We start from the raw sequence: 13,240 nt of genomic DNA on the forward strand, positions 1-13,240 counted from the left end.
TGTATTCCCGAGTCCGGGATGCATGTCTGGGACATTTGAAGTGGATTTGCCATTGCTATGCTCAAAGGGAGATGGGGCCAGTTCGTCACTCCATTCCTAGTTTCTGGGCCAGCGGGAAAGCAATATCCGATTGGGAGAATAAATTTGGGTTATCACAATCTCCTCTTACTACCATAATATTTCAAGTTATCAAAGCTGGATCTTTCTGTCAAACAATAGCAGACGAGGATTTACGACGCGACATAGCTGCGGATTTTAAAGATATCATCCGGCACTTCATTTTAGGTCTTCACCGAAATAAAAAAAGGAGCGAGTACGTTTTCCCGCGCTTTAGAGAAGAGATGCCGCAGACATTTTATACCAGCGATCACGCCAAATTTTGGTGGGCTATCAAATCTGCGGAAGTCATACTCGGTTCGAACTCATACCTCAACCCCAGCTCATCAATGAAGATAGCAAAGAGCGAGATAAGCTACTCCTCTAATGATATTCAAAGAAGTATCCACAAGAATTTCATTGCTGAGAATCCGGACGCGGCAAGCACTTTAACTACGGTTTCCCGTAGTCTTTCTAAGAATGAATATCTGCTGGGGATTGATGACACTGTTCTCTTTTATACTATGGATAACGGGTTATTTGATAAACCCAAAGCTATTCAAGATGAATCTGATATTTGGGGAAGTAAAATCGATGCATGGGAGAATACAGTTAATTATCAAGCGTTGAGTACAGAAGTTGGTCACGATGCCGCCCGAAGCCGTCCACTTCAGCTGGCCTTAGCCACAATTATATCAGCAAATAATAAATGTATTGGTTCTCAGTCAGCAGAAGACACATATAAAGACGCAAAATCGGTACTTCTCTCCAGCACTTCGCCCAATGGGCTCTTTCCAGGCCAATTAGATAAGGACTACCAGCCCACTTTATTCGATCGCCAGTCTGCCCGAGACCTCTTTTGGCACACTACATTCGAAATTCCTTACATTTTATGGAAATACCGGGCACCGGTATTTACAAATAAGGGTGTGGTCACTCAATCATTAAAAAAATCATTGCATAAGATCGCCCAGCGGATGGAGAAAATACTCGACCATCAGGATGCAATGGCAAGAGCACCGAGGTCGCTAGTCTATGAGGTAAGCTTGGAAATCAGACTCAATGGGTTGTTACTAACATTACCGATCAGAGTAACATAATGGAAATCTCAGATGAATGGCTATATCACGAGCCAAGCTTCTTCAACGGCCCTCACAATTTATCAGATGCAGCCATGAGAAATTTCTGTAAAACTCATGATGCACTCTACGGATCAGTAATACAGAAAGCAATTGAAAATAAACTGAACGACCAAGATAACATAAGCATTCCGATAGACAGGACTGTTGAAGAAGGATATATTATTGATGTGCCAAAGAAAGACCAGGTCGAAGACGCGACAGGTAGATATTGGCATCTTGAGTTCGTCCAAACAAAAAATGTCAAACACATTATTAAGAGAGAACGAACCTCGACAAGCGCAAAGAAGAGATTTTTATATTTTCGCCCTCTCACACTTGCTACCGCATTGGCTTGCTACATTGCATCTTCTGAGCAAGAAGCTATTTCTGCTTACTTTGATCGACACGCATCATACAGTCGATATTTCTTGGGAGAAACAACGGCAGCGCTCAACAAATGGGTGACTGAGCTGCATCTTCCTTTCTATCGGATTACGAAAAAAAATCTTTCCGTTCCCATGCATGCTAATCTCCCTAATGTAATCACACTCCCCGGTGAAGGAAGCGAGGAGAATTTGCATTGGATTAGTCGAACTACAATGAGTTTTCGAGTCGATGGAGATATTTTTGACCGTTTCTGGACATGTCATTTCATTGAATATAATCAATGGAAGATGAACAAGGAAGGAGGGATTGCATCTGACATCATTAAGATTGCAAATAAAAAGATTGGTGCGTCACAGGGGGGTCCATGGAGACAGCGAAAGGTCTTAGAGCTTGTCTTACTTGATATGATGCTGGACGAGATGCTAGACGCTGCAAAACAAATCCTTCTTGATGTTCAAGGGAGGGTTGAAAAACATTTGAAACTCGCCACTCGTCAACAGGATGGAGATGAGACCGCGCTTATATCCGCAATTTCAGATCGTTTTAATCTCATTGATAAACTCGATAACAACACATTCCAGCACTTAAGCCATCTATGGAATGATCTACGGCGAATACTTCAAGTCATCAAAGACGAACTTTATGAAAATTTGAAGACAATTCAGCTGTGGACGGATCGAGGCAAAGAGCAAGGACGAGATAAACCACGATGGACAGCCAATGATGAGCGAAAATACCGAAGAGCTATATTCAAGCTGCAGGAATCAAACGGCCAAAAAATTCATGAACTATACCGTTTTATCACTACTATCACGTATTTTGACACGGCCCTCACAAAGAAAATAGAGAATGTGCGCAATGAACGTGACTACCGTGGCAACAATGATATTCGCCTTTTCACGTACGTTACAGTCGTTTTCGTCCCACTCAGTTTCGGTACCAGCTTGTATAGCATGAGCGGATCGCCTTCACCACAAACGATTGTACACATGGTTATAACTGCAGCCGTTGCCCTGTTGGTTACTACCTTTGCTTTGGTTAACGCCAATCTGTTGGACAAAGGCTTGAGGCCTATTTTCAATGGAGCTAGTCGTATATCTGAGTCGGTTGCTAAACCAGCATATCATGGGATTTTCATATCAGTGCATTGGATAACTAAACTATTATATGACAAATTAGTCGACCCAGTCTTCTACCTCCTAGCGCGCTATTTGTTCATTCCACTCTTTTATAAATTAAAGCGTTCTGAATTTCTTCTCCCCGAAGCTATCGAAGACATTGTTGGCTTGATTAAAAGATTGAAACCAGTTGCCAAGGCATATAAAAACTGGAAACAGAAAGAGGAAGCCGAAGCAATCGAATCAGAAATGCAAAATAGAGTAAATATTCAAGAGCTCTTTAGACAATCGGACTCCTCTATGGAAAGCTGAATATTATGTGGAAGGAGAAATATTATAGCAAGTTGGAGGATAATTAACACACTTAAACATTACAATTAGAGGCTAGATGAAAATAAAGCAAGCGGAGATTTCGCCAATGAGCAGAGAATGCGGTAAATTAAGATTGTGGCTAAAAATATTACTAGGATGAAGGTATGAATGAGAAATTAGAAAGGAGTGAATAAGTTGGAAAAGATTTGGGGGATATCAAGAATTTCATCAAATAAATGCCCCTTATTGGCACTTCCCCCAACTAAGCGCGCCTAAACCTTGCAGGAGAAGCAGTGCCGTTATTTTGTACTCTGTCAGCGTCTTTTGAGTTCCGCTACTTATCGTCTTTGCAGTTTATTGGTTGAATAAAGACATATTACGCATCCTTGTTTATTTAACTGTTTTGCAGTGTAGTATCTACCTCTTATATATATATATATATATATAAACAAGGGAGTTATTTAAACTGTAAAGAAGCAAAACTTTATGTGACCGCGCCGCATTAAGGACTAGATCAGGACCAGGTTATGTAGCATGGCCATCTCGACTTGTAATGTTGTTATAGCAAAGAAAGAATATTAAGTAATATATAATACATGTATTCGGGGTCGACTTGAGCGTTAGGATCAAGATTGGGAACATCTGATCCATCGTCTATGAAGCGTTGGAAGCGCTCCATCGTAGTCGGCTTACTCTTCTGACATTTCTCCTTACCATCAGCAGCAGCGGGCGGCTCGTGCTTCTCTGAGGACTCGCCTACAACCACATTTCGCTGTTGTTCTGGGCTCGTCATGAGCGAAAATACTCCTTCATCGGTAACGGGAGATCTACAAGCTATAGACGGCGGGTTTAAACTTGTGCATGGCAGTCCTCATTCGATAAGCCCTAAATGTGGATATCGAGAAATTGATATCGATCCAGCTGCTGTTTGCCGTTGACAATTTCGAGGCTGTTACGTCATGAACAAGTAATATATTCGTTGGGTCTGATCCGATTGGAGGGGGAACGCTCGTCATTTGCATTCCCATTCTCGTAGAGTAGAGCCACAATCTGACTTTTGCTGTGCGCCTATGAACCCCCAACAAGGTTGATGGCCGAGGCTCCAATTGTTCATTATTCGTATTCCATATGAAGGCCCATTTAAGCTTTCGCTACACCACACGCAAAGTGTCACCCTGCGAGTCGGTCAACTCAGCTCGTTCCAGACCCTTTCGCGTGGCTAATGCTAGGACGACGAGACCGCCCAGCTGCATAAGAAAGGTGCCGTTCAGAAACATACTGTAAGTGTTCTATTGGCATAAGTCAATTTTTACCCTTGAACATGCCGGCCTCCCGCACCACCGTTCTTGCTAGCATCATTATTACTAGCATCGACTATCGAAGCTTAACTTTGTCGTCACTCAAGTTGCTTCAGCCCCGCATAATAGATAAGTTACAAATATAGAGAATGTTCGCTTTGGCTCCGCTGGAATTTCACTCGATTTTCACTCATCAATCTTGACTCGTGTTATTAATTGCTTATTTTTAGAGTGCCTTTCCATTACATACCTCGAGATTAGAGTTTAGAACTGGGCAACTCATACACATATCTGTCCTTGACTCAGTCCCAAGCTAATTGCTCTAATAAAGAACCGACAGCAATGGCTGAGACAGTCCCCATTCCCGAGCCTCCAGGCCTGCCATTGATTGGCAATTTGGGCGAGTTTACCTCCAGCCCGCTGAATGATCTTATGCGATTAGCAGACAAATATGGAGAGATTTTTAGGGTTCGCTTTGGCTCTCGGCCCATGGTTTATGTTACCTCAAACGAACTTGTGAACGAGGTCTGCAATGAGAAGAAGTTTCACAAGTCCTTGCAATCAGCAATAAGAATTATTCGAGAAGGCGTTCACGACGGCCTGTTTACTGCGCACGATGATGAGCCAAACTGGGGCAAGGCGCATAGGGTCCTCACTCCCGCTTTTGGACCGCTTTCCATCCGAGGCATGTTCGATGAGATGCACGATATCTCGACGCAGCTATGTATGAAGTTTGCTCGCCATGGACCCCAAAGCCCCATACATGTTTCCGATAACTTTACCCGACTTGCTCTCGACACACTAGCACTTTGCGCCATGGACTTCCGTTTCAATTCATTCTATCACGAAGAAATGCATCCTTTCGTTCTAGCCATGGGAGACTTCCTCACTGAAGCTGGTCGCCGTCAAAGGCGACCAGCGTTTGCCCCCAACTTCTTATATCGCGCCGCAAATGAGAAATTCTACTCAGACATTGCTATATTGAGAAGGACTGCGGATGAAGTCATTGTTAATCGCAAAAACAATCCCAGTGATCGCAAGGATTTGCTTAATGCTATGCTAAACAATACCGACCCTACTACGAGCGAGAAATTAAGTGATGAAAATATCACTGATCAGCTTATTACATTTCTTATTGCTGGTCACGAAACTACCTCCGGCCTACTATCATTTGCCTTTTACCATTTGTTAAAGAATCCATCGGCATACCAAAAAGTTCAGCAGGAAATTGACCAGGTAATTGGTCGGGAGCGTATTGAGGTCCAGCACGTCAGCAAGCTCTCCTACACTGCGTCAGTTCTTCGAGAGACCTTGCGGTTGAGCTCGGGTATTCCAGCTTTCACTGTTGAAGCATACGAAGACACTTTTCTCGCTGGCAAATATCTAGTTCGCAAGGGCGAGCCTGTCACCGTGCTTTTAGCAAAGGCTCACTTGGATCCCGTTGTATATGGCGAAGATGCCCTGGAATTTAAGCCGGAGCGTATGTCCGAAGAGAACTTCGAACGTCTTAATAAAGAGTTTCCAAATTGCTGGAAGCCTTTTGGCAATGGAAGGCGTGCCTGTATTGGTCGCCCCTTTGCGTGGCAAGAGGCTTTATTATGCATGGCGATGCTCTTCCAGAACTTCAATTTCACCTTGGCTGACTCCAGCTACAAGCTAACAATTCAGCAGACCCTGACAATTAAGCCCAAAGACTTCTACATACGCGCCAGCTTACGGCACGATATGATTCCAACAGAACTTGAGCAAGCTCTTGCCGGCAAGGCTGTAGACTTCAAGCGCCATGCACAAGCGGCCAAGGATGTGCGGACTGCCGCGGATTCTACCAAGGGAAAGCCCCTCGCCGTTTACTATGGCTCTAATAGTGGTACTTGTGAGGCAATGGCCCAGAGAATAGCCAGCGATGCACCTCGCCACGGATTCCAGGCCAGCACTGTAGCGCCCCTGGATGCCGCGAATCAGAATCTCCCAGAGGATCGCCCCGTTATCATAGTAACAGCTTCCTATGAGGGCCAACCGCCATCAAATGCCGCGCTGTTTGTTTCTTGGATAGAAAGCCTCGCGGGCAATGAAATGAAGAATGTATCATATGCAGTGTTTGGTTGCGGGCATCATGACTGGATTCAGACCTTCCAACGGATTCCCAAGCTCGTTGATAGCACTCTCAACAAGCTTGGTGGCAATCGTCTCCTACCAATAGCTACCACCGACGCAGCTAATCGCGATATGTTCAGTGATTTTGAGACTTGGGAAGACGAATCTCTCTGGCCCACTCTCCAAGAAAAGTATGGAGCTGAGGATAACGCAGATGCTACTGGAGAGGGAATTACCGTTGACATCACCACACCTCGAAAGGCTACCTTAAGGCAGGATGTAGAAGAGGCGGTTGTCCTTTCTAACACGACTCTTACTAGATCTGGCTCCACGAAAAAGCACATTGAGATACAGTTGCCTACAGGCATGACGTACCGCGCCGGCGATTACCTAGCTGTCCTACCATTTAACCCCAAGACTACCGTATCTCGTGCCTTTAAACGCTTTCATCTTTCATGGGATGCTATGCTTAAGATCAGCTCAGATCGACCGACCAGCCTGCCAACTGATGTCCCCATCTCAGCTGCAGATGTGCTTCGTGCGTACGTCGAGCTTAGCCAGCCCGCTACCAGGAAAAACATTCAAGCCTTGGCAGGAGCAACGCAAGACACAGACACTATCAAGCAGCTCCAAAATCTCGCCGGCGACAACTACCAGGAAATGATTACTGCGAAGCGTGTCTCTATTATTGACCTCCTGGAGGAATTTCCAGCTGTTAGCCTTCCTTTTGGGGCGTTCTTGGGCATGCTACCGCCTATGCGTGTTCGCCAGTACTCCATCTCCTCTTCTCCTTTGGTTGACAGCTCCAAGGTGACCCTGACCTATTCTGTTCTGGAGCAGCCTGCTCTGTCCGGCCTGGGTCCTTATTTTGGTGTTGCTAGCAATTATCTCTCTTCGCTTACTGCTGGAGAACGACTTCATGTTGCTGTACGACCATCGCAAGGTTTTCACCTGCCAGGCGATGCGGAAAACACTCCATTAATCTGTATTGCCGCCGGAACCGGCCTGGCACCATTCCGCGGTTTCATTGAAGAGCGCGCTGCCATGGCTATGGCTAATAGGAAGATTGCTCCAGCTCTTCTATTCTTCGGATGTCGCTCCCCAGACCAGGATGACTTATATTATGAGGAGTTCGCTAAATGGGAGGGCCTCGGCGCAGTTGATGTACGACGTGCCTACTCTCGATCTTGTGGTGACTCTGAAGACTGCAAGTATGTGCAGCACCGTATAATTCACGAAAAAGAAGACATTGTTAGGCTGTGGCAAAGCGGTGCCAAAGTTTATGTTTGTGGCAGCAAGGATGTCGGTAAAGCTGTTGAAGAAGTATTCATTGGCATGATTAAGGAAGCCCACAAGAAGAAGTTTGGCAAGGACCTTTCTACAGAGGAAGCCAAGGCGTGGTTTGACAAACAGAGGAACGGAAGATATTGGACTGATGTTTTCGATTAAATTAAAAACTGAAGGGTAAAAGGCGGTTTAAAGACGTTGAAGTGCTTGAGATTTCTCTTAAATCATAATGAACAAAGTGCAACGGATATCTGTAGAAATGTAAAGCACTGTATTTGTGAGGCTAGAGCTTCATGGCCAAACCCTCTAGAAATTGAGTGAGGTAAGGTTCGGCAACACGTAAAAAATAACAGAAATAGAGCCATAAAGTAAAATATTGCTAGTAGTATATAGTTTCGCATCTGCTGTGTGGCAAGAACACAGCCAGATCATGAAAATATCTGATGTTTTGGTGCCTTTCATGGCCAACCTGTTTCGCATTAAGTCTTGAATGGTGGAAAACATCATCGGCTCAATAAATGAGCTAATATTTGAATAGATCGCATGTTTTGGATATCTTTTGACCATATCTGCCAATACCAAGTTCGTTTCTATGCTCTCTACTACCGAGATGTATTTCCGCAGCTGCTGATACACTCTTATAATGTATTAAATAGATTGAAGCCCGGCCAGCATTTCTTGAATTTCATTATTAAGTCAATTACGTGCTCCGAAGATATGGCTCAAAGCATTTGTTACGATTAACGGTTTCAAATTGAGCCTAGTCTTTGTGTGGCTACTAGATATGCAGAGCCCCCTGAACAGCAAGTTATTAATTTCAGAACTCTGAAAGTATTGAAGATTGTAGATCCATATTTAGAATCCTTCTATATAATTTAAAAGCGAGCCCTTTCCGCAACATTCCGCAATGTGCAGCCGCGCCAGCCTGATTGGGCAAAGGTGTAGCAGCTACGACATCATCGTGAAGAATGGGCGCTAATTTATGATGCATTAACCAAGATTATGCAGGCACAATAGATGTTAGATTCCTTTCAGGCGGTGTGGATGCTGTGGCGTCCCCTAATTATATTCGATGATGAGCTCACATGCCTGAAGACAGCCGAGACAATGGACAAGATACTGAGACTTCATAATGTACTACACAGATGGCTAGGTAGTATCGAGAATTCAATCACTAGTATGATCACTAACCTAATTAATCACGGAGTTGGAGAGACTGTCGCTGGCAATATTGAAGAATAGGAGCTGATTTCTATCCTCGGAGCCATGGTCACATTTAGGGGCACCACGCCCGTATTCCTCACTAGCCCTCCATTAGAAGCAAAAGCTTGTGCCTCGAAAAGTTCTTTACTTGTTTCGCCATCTCAAGACATCTCAAAAGAAAGACGGAACTACGCGAGCGCCTGATTTTGAGCTGACCCATCTGATAGGGGCACTCCTTACTAGAACCTCGGCTTTGGATCTTCATCCTGGCTATGGGTAAAGCCTCGGCCGCAGTTTATCGCGTATTGTCGGCATCCATGGTATTAAAGAGGAAGTATTACCGAAGGAGTGAGGCTGATTTTAGGCGCACTTTTGGTTACGTCGTTTTCGCGTCTTTCGGCGTTGCTTCCTGCCGATGCCTGTTGGCGGTATCCAGCTCAGTGACGCCGCAAGTTCTCCTACCATGGCAACATACCATTACAATGAAATTGCACATGATATCATCATGAAGTTTGTGATTCTTGTCCTCATGACTGGTTTGGAAGTAGGAGATGACGGACAATTTGAATAGAAATCGCAACTCGTAGGAAGGCATCAGCCCTTAGCTATCTCCATAACCAGGATTCTACTGGTTCTCAGTGTTTCAACATGAACATAGAGGACTTAAGAGGAAACTGATATATAATATATAGCAACATAATATATAGCAAAGTATTAAGTGATCTGCTGGAAGCAGATCAACAGCTGGTGTCTATCAAGTCTACGAAGAACACATCTACTTTATCTTTGACTATAACTAAAATGCTACAAAGCATGGCCTACTTGCCAAGCCTTTAGGTCGTAAGACTTGGAAATGGAGGTTTTAAATACGACGGTGCGAGAGCTGGCTAATTTGCGTCGCGCCCTATGAGATGTAAAGCACGGCCCCTCTACTATAGATTGCGTATGCGGATTATTAATTAACTCTGAAGTATGTATCTGGTATTTATGGCAATGACTTTGCAATTGCTGGATTTAGTTAAAAACATATTCTCTCTCGGAAAGACGACAGTGATCTGATAGAGCTGAAAATGAAAAAGAATATTTCGGAGTCGGATATCTTGCATTTCAGCCGTATGAATAGCGCTGTTGGTATCGGAGATAGTATGTAATATCTCCGGCGTCGGGCGAAGTATTCTTATCCGTACGGAGTAAGAAAATAGCGAGATGGAAAAGTTAAATATCAGCGATGTTCTCCGTACTATATAGCCAATGATAATTCTAGCGCGCGGTTGATGGGACTTTTGTTTCTAGAATCCAAGAGGGACAAGAAACACACCAGACCGGTGAGCGAATGTCGTAAATGGCTGGGCATTTCTCTGCCGTGTTGTGGCATTTTACTTTGGAGGCGAGTAGGTAATTGGAGTTTCGGAACGGCATCTCGGCAGAGCATTTCTTGCGTGTAATATTTGAAGATATCATATGATTCGAGCTGGATATAATCCGGAGTATACGAAATATAGCGTGTGGGTCATATTGTTTGCTGCATGGCTTCATCAAGTTGGCCGACGCCAAGTCAAGCTGAAAGACCCTCTTCAGATGTCTCTTTCGCCATTACGTTTGAAAATGAGATAAGACAACTACAATAATGTCCTTATTGTATTCCGCACAACGCTAGATGAGTGCAAGCAACGTTGCACATCGTAGCCTTGTTGAGTAGATGTTTTGACAAGAGTAAAAGAAAACTTCAGCCACCTCGATTTTGCAGGCTAATAAAGCTTCTACAGGGGCCAAGCCTTACATTTACAGTAGACTTATATTATAAGCTTGTATATTGAGAAGCTCCTATGTGGTGCATCGGAGAAACAAGCAATCTGCCTTATCGGATCTTTAGCAGCCCGCTCTTTATCAATCAGCCTAACATCTAGGACCGTTTCTCAGCTTCTTTATCATACTATGCTTCTATTATTAAGCTGTCAAAAGCTGAAAGTACCACAGCCCACAGAACAAGCGTATTATAGCGTACTTGGCGGCTTTTGCTGCCATATTGAGCATAGTGTCGCATGGGATTTCCCCAATCATCTCGCCGGTAGCCAGCCATCGGCCTTCGGCTTGGCATCCGGTCCGTATAGATGGCTCCACTTCATGTCAACGCCCTTTGGCCATCGCCAGCTAAAAGCGATGCGCTCGGCTTATGATTCTATCTTGAACAAGCAAAATCGGATTCTATTGCTTATACTGGAACCCAACACTGTGAGGTGAACACCATGAAGGTTCGGAAGTTAACCGTGTGCCATACATGCAGAGCGAGGAAACTAGGGGTAAGTTTGCTTAATTCCCCTTGGTCTCACATTGCTTTTCGATGATCTATCATTTTACATCTTGCATCTCGGCATTATTTGCTAATTCTGGCATTTTCAGTGTGATGGAAAACGCCCATCATGCTCTCAGTGCACTGGAACAAAGATCAAATGTGGAGGATACCAGTATGATCTCGTCTTTGTACCATCCTCGTTATCTATAGGGCCATCGACAAAGTCCAAGGTGCAGAAAGATGGGAAAGCCGGAAAGAAGAGAGATGAGTGTATAAAGCGTCAAAGCCTAGTCTCCACGGACAGGCACGACGAATTGACTCAAGCAGCAAGGCCAGTAGTGAGACATGAGGCGGCTGTAGTGTGGCCATCCCTGGCCTGGCCTTTCCAGGATATCATCTCCCTAGTTGTGCAGAACTTTTCACCAGCCATGCTTCCTAGCACCTCAGCTTTTTTGAGCTGGGATGTGGATATGTTTCCTCGCGTTTGCGGAGCATGGATTGAGCTTCTGCCTCTACTGTCAATGACTCGACAGTATGAAACGACTCTATCTTCATCCGTCAAGGCCCTGGGCGTATCCATCCTTTCTAGAGGCCGCAACGGAATAGCGCCGATTTCAGATGCTCTAGCCGCCCACTGCTCCGCATTAAATTCGCTTCACGACAGCCTGCATAACATAGATACGTCCAACTCCGACGTCTTGGCGGTAGCCATTATGTGCCTAATGATCTCTGAGGTAAGTGCCGAGCTTCTTTTGGCCCTGGCGCACAGTGCCATTTGATGCCAAGACGCTGATTTAGACTTTGCTTATGTAGATGATATTGCCAACATCTATCTCTAGTGGCACCGCCCATGCATCTGGCTTAAGCGATCTGATCCAGCTGCATGGTCCAGAGGCATACTCATCCGGGCCGTCCCATAGGATCTTCATTGGCCTCCGTCCCGCTATTGTAGGATTCCCAGCTCTCAAGTTATTTAATTGATTATTAACCGTAAAAATAGATTATCCATGCAATTCGCAAAAAACAGCCTACATTTCTTGCTGCTCCCGAGTGGAGGACGAAGCCATTCCAGTATGTCAAGGCAAATTCGTTCCACGCTCTTATGACGGAGGCGACCGCAATTCCTTCCATTTTAGTCGATATAGACGAATTACAATACGACTCACCCAGCTCAAATTCACCCTTCCTCGTCTTTCAGGCTCTCAAAGACCTTCTAAACGCCTTGATTAATTGGAACATATCTTTCCAAAGCCTTGACAATAAACCATCATTTCGCATTCTCAACAAAGGTGCAGAAAGACCGTGCTTATGGTTTCCCGACATCACTTCAGCCAATTCAATGACGCACTACTGGGCTTTCTGGATAATGTGCGTTGTATATATTAGGAAGCTGCGAGATAACTATCCTGAACTTCGAGACGACGACTTTCTGATTAACGGAGAGAGCCCAGAGAGCCCCATCGTTACAGAAATGGCGATTCAGATGTCAACTTGGATATTCCAAAGCATCGAGTACTTGGTGCAAGAAGAGATGAAGCTATTCGGAGCAATATCTGCAACTCTACCAACTAGAATAGCCTACCAATTCCTCCGATTCAACCATTTTTACGACTACGAGTTGATATCATGGTGCGAGGGATTGATTGACGGCATCAGAAATAAGGGTTACGACTATATTGCTCAGTATATAGTGGACGATGACGGTGTATGAGATTTGGGGTGAGAGATCAAATCAATTTTTATTTCCGCTAAATCATTCGTCTCTGCAACCAATGACATCCCAAAATAGGCCAGATATGATCTTTTCCAAAATCACCCGGCAATGATCATGCTATTCCTCTTCAGAAGATGACTTTTCGTTCACCACGAGGAAGCCAGAAGACTTTCTCACTAACACCTGCCTCATCAAAGGCTTTCGAAGCCGGATCCTTACCCTCAGTGAAGTGGCCCCATCCCTCAAAGTGCAGGGGCACAATTTTCTCAACGCCAGCATCTTTGATAAGCTGTGCAGCCTGTTTACCATCCATAGTA

At 44.6% G+C, this 13,240-nt stretch overlaps 4 protein-coding genes across 4 annotated transcripts; 3 read left to right on the forward strand and 1 right to left on the reverse strand.

Annotated features, from left to right (window-relative positions):
• Positions 1-341: 341 nt before the first annotated feature.
• Positions 342-3,221, forward strand: TrAFT101_006087 (uncharacterized protein; the record flags this gene model as incomplete). Its single annotated transcript, XM_066127653.1, has 2 exons — positions 342-1,136; positions 1,187-3,221. 2 exons carry the CDS (start codon positions 342-344, stop codon positions 3,032-3,034), a joined length of 2,643 nt encoding a protein of 880 aa, XP_065983766.1. The 3' UTR covers positions 3,035-3,221.
• Positions 3,222-4,537: 1,316 nt separating this feature from the next.
• Positions 4,538-8,076, forward strand: TrAFT101_006088 (uncharacterized protein). Its single transcript, XM_024908205.2, has one exon. The coding sequence runs from the start codon at positions 4,675-4,677 to the stop codon at positions 7,873-7,875; it is 3,201 nt and encodes a 1,066-aa protein (XP_024760616.2). The 5' UTR covers positions 4,538-4,674; the 3' UTR covers positions 7,876-8,076.
• A 3,031-nt stretch (positions 8,077-11,107) lies between these two features.
• On the forward strand, positions 11,108-13,075 carry TrAFT101_006089 (uncharacterized protein). Its single transcript, XM_024905651.2, has 4 exons — positions 11,108-11,216; positions 11,317-11,943; positions 12,023-12,157; positions 12,210-13,075. The coding sequence occupies exons 1-4, from the start codon at positions 11,163-11,165 to the stop codon at positions 12,918-12,920; spliced, it is 1,527 nt and encodes a 508-aa protein (XP_024760617.1). The 5' UTR covers positions 11,108-11,162; the 3' UTR covers positions 12,921-13,075.
• On the reverse strand, positions 13,051-13,236 carry TrAFT101_006090 (uncharacterized protein; the record flags this gene model as incomplete). Its single annotated transcript, XM_066127654.1, has 1 exon — positions 13,051-13,236. The coding sequence occupies one exon, from the start codon at positions 13,234-13,236 to the stop codon at positions 13,051-13,053; it is 186 nt and encodes a 61-aa protein (XP_065983767.1).
• Positions 13,237-13,240: the final 4 nt, after the last annotated feature.

The sequence above is a fragment of the Trichoderma asperellum genome, chromosome 3 (assembly GCF_020647865.1).
Source record: "Trichoderma asperellum chromosome 3, complete sequence".
Lineage (NCBI taxonomy): Eukaryota > Fungi > Ascomycota > Sordariomycetes > Hypocreales > Hypocreaceae > Trichoderma > Trichoderma asperellum.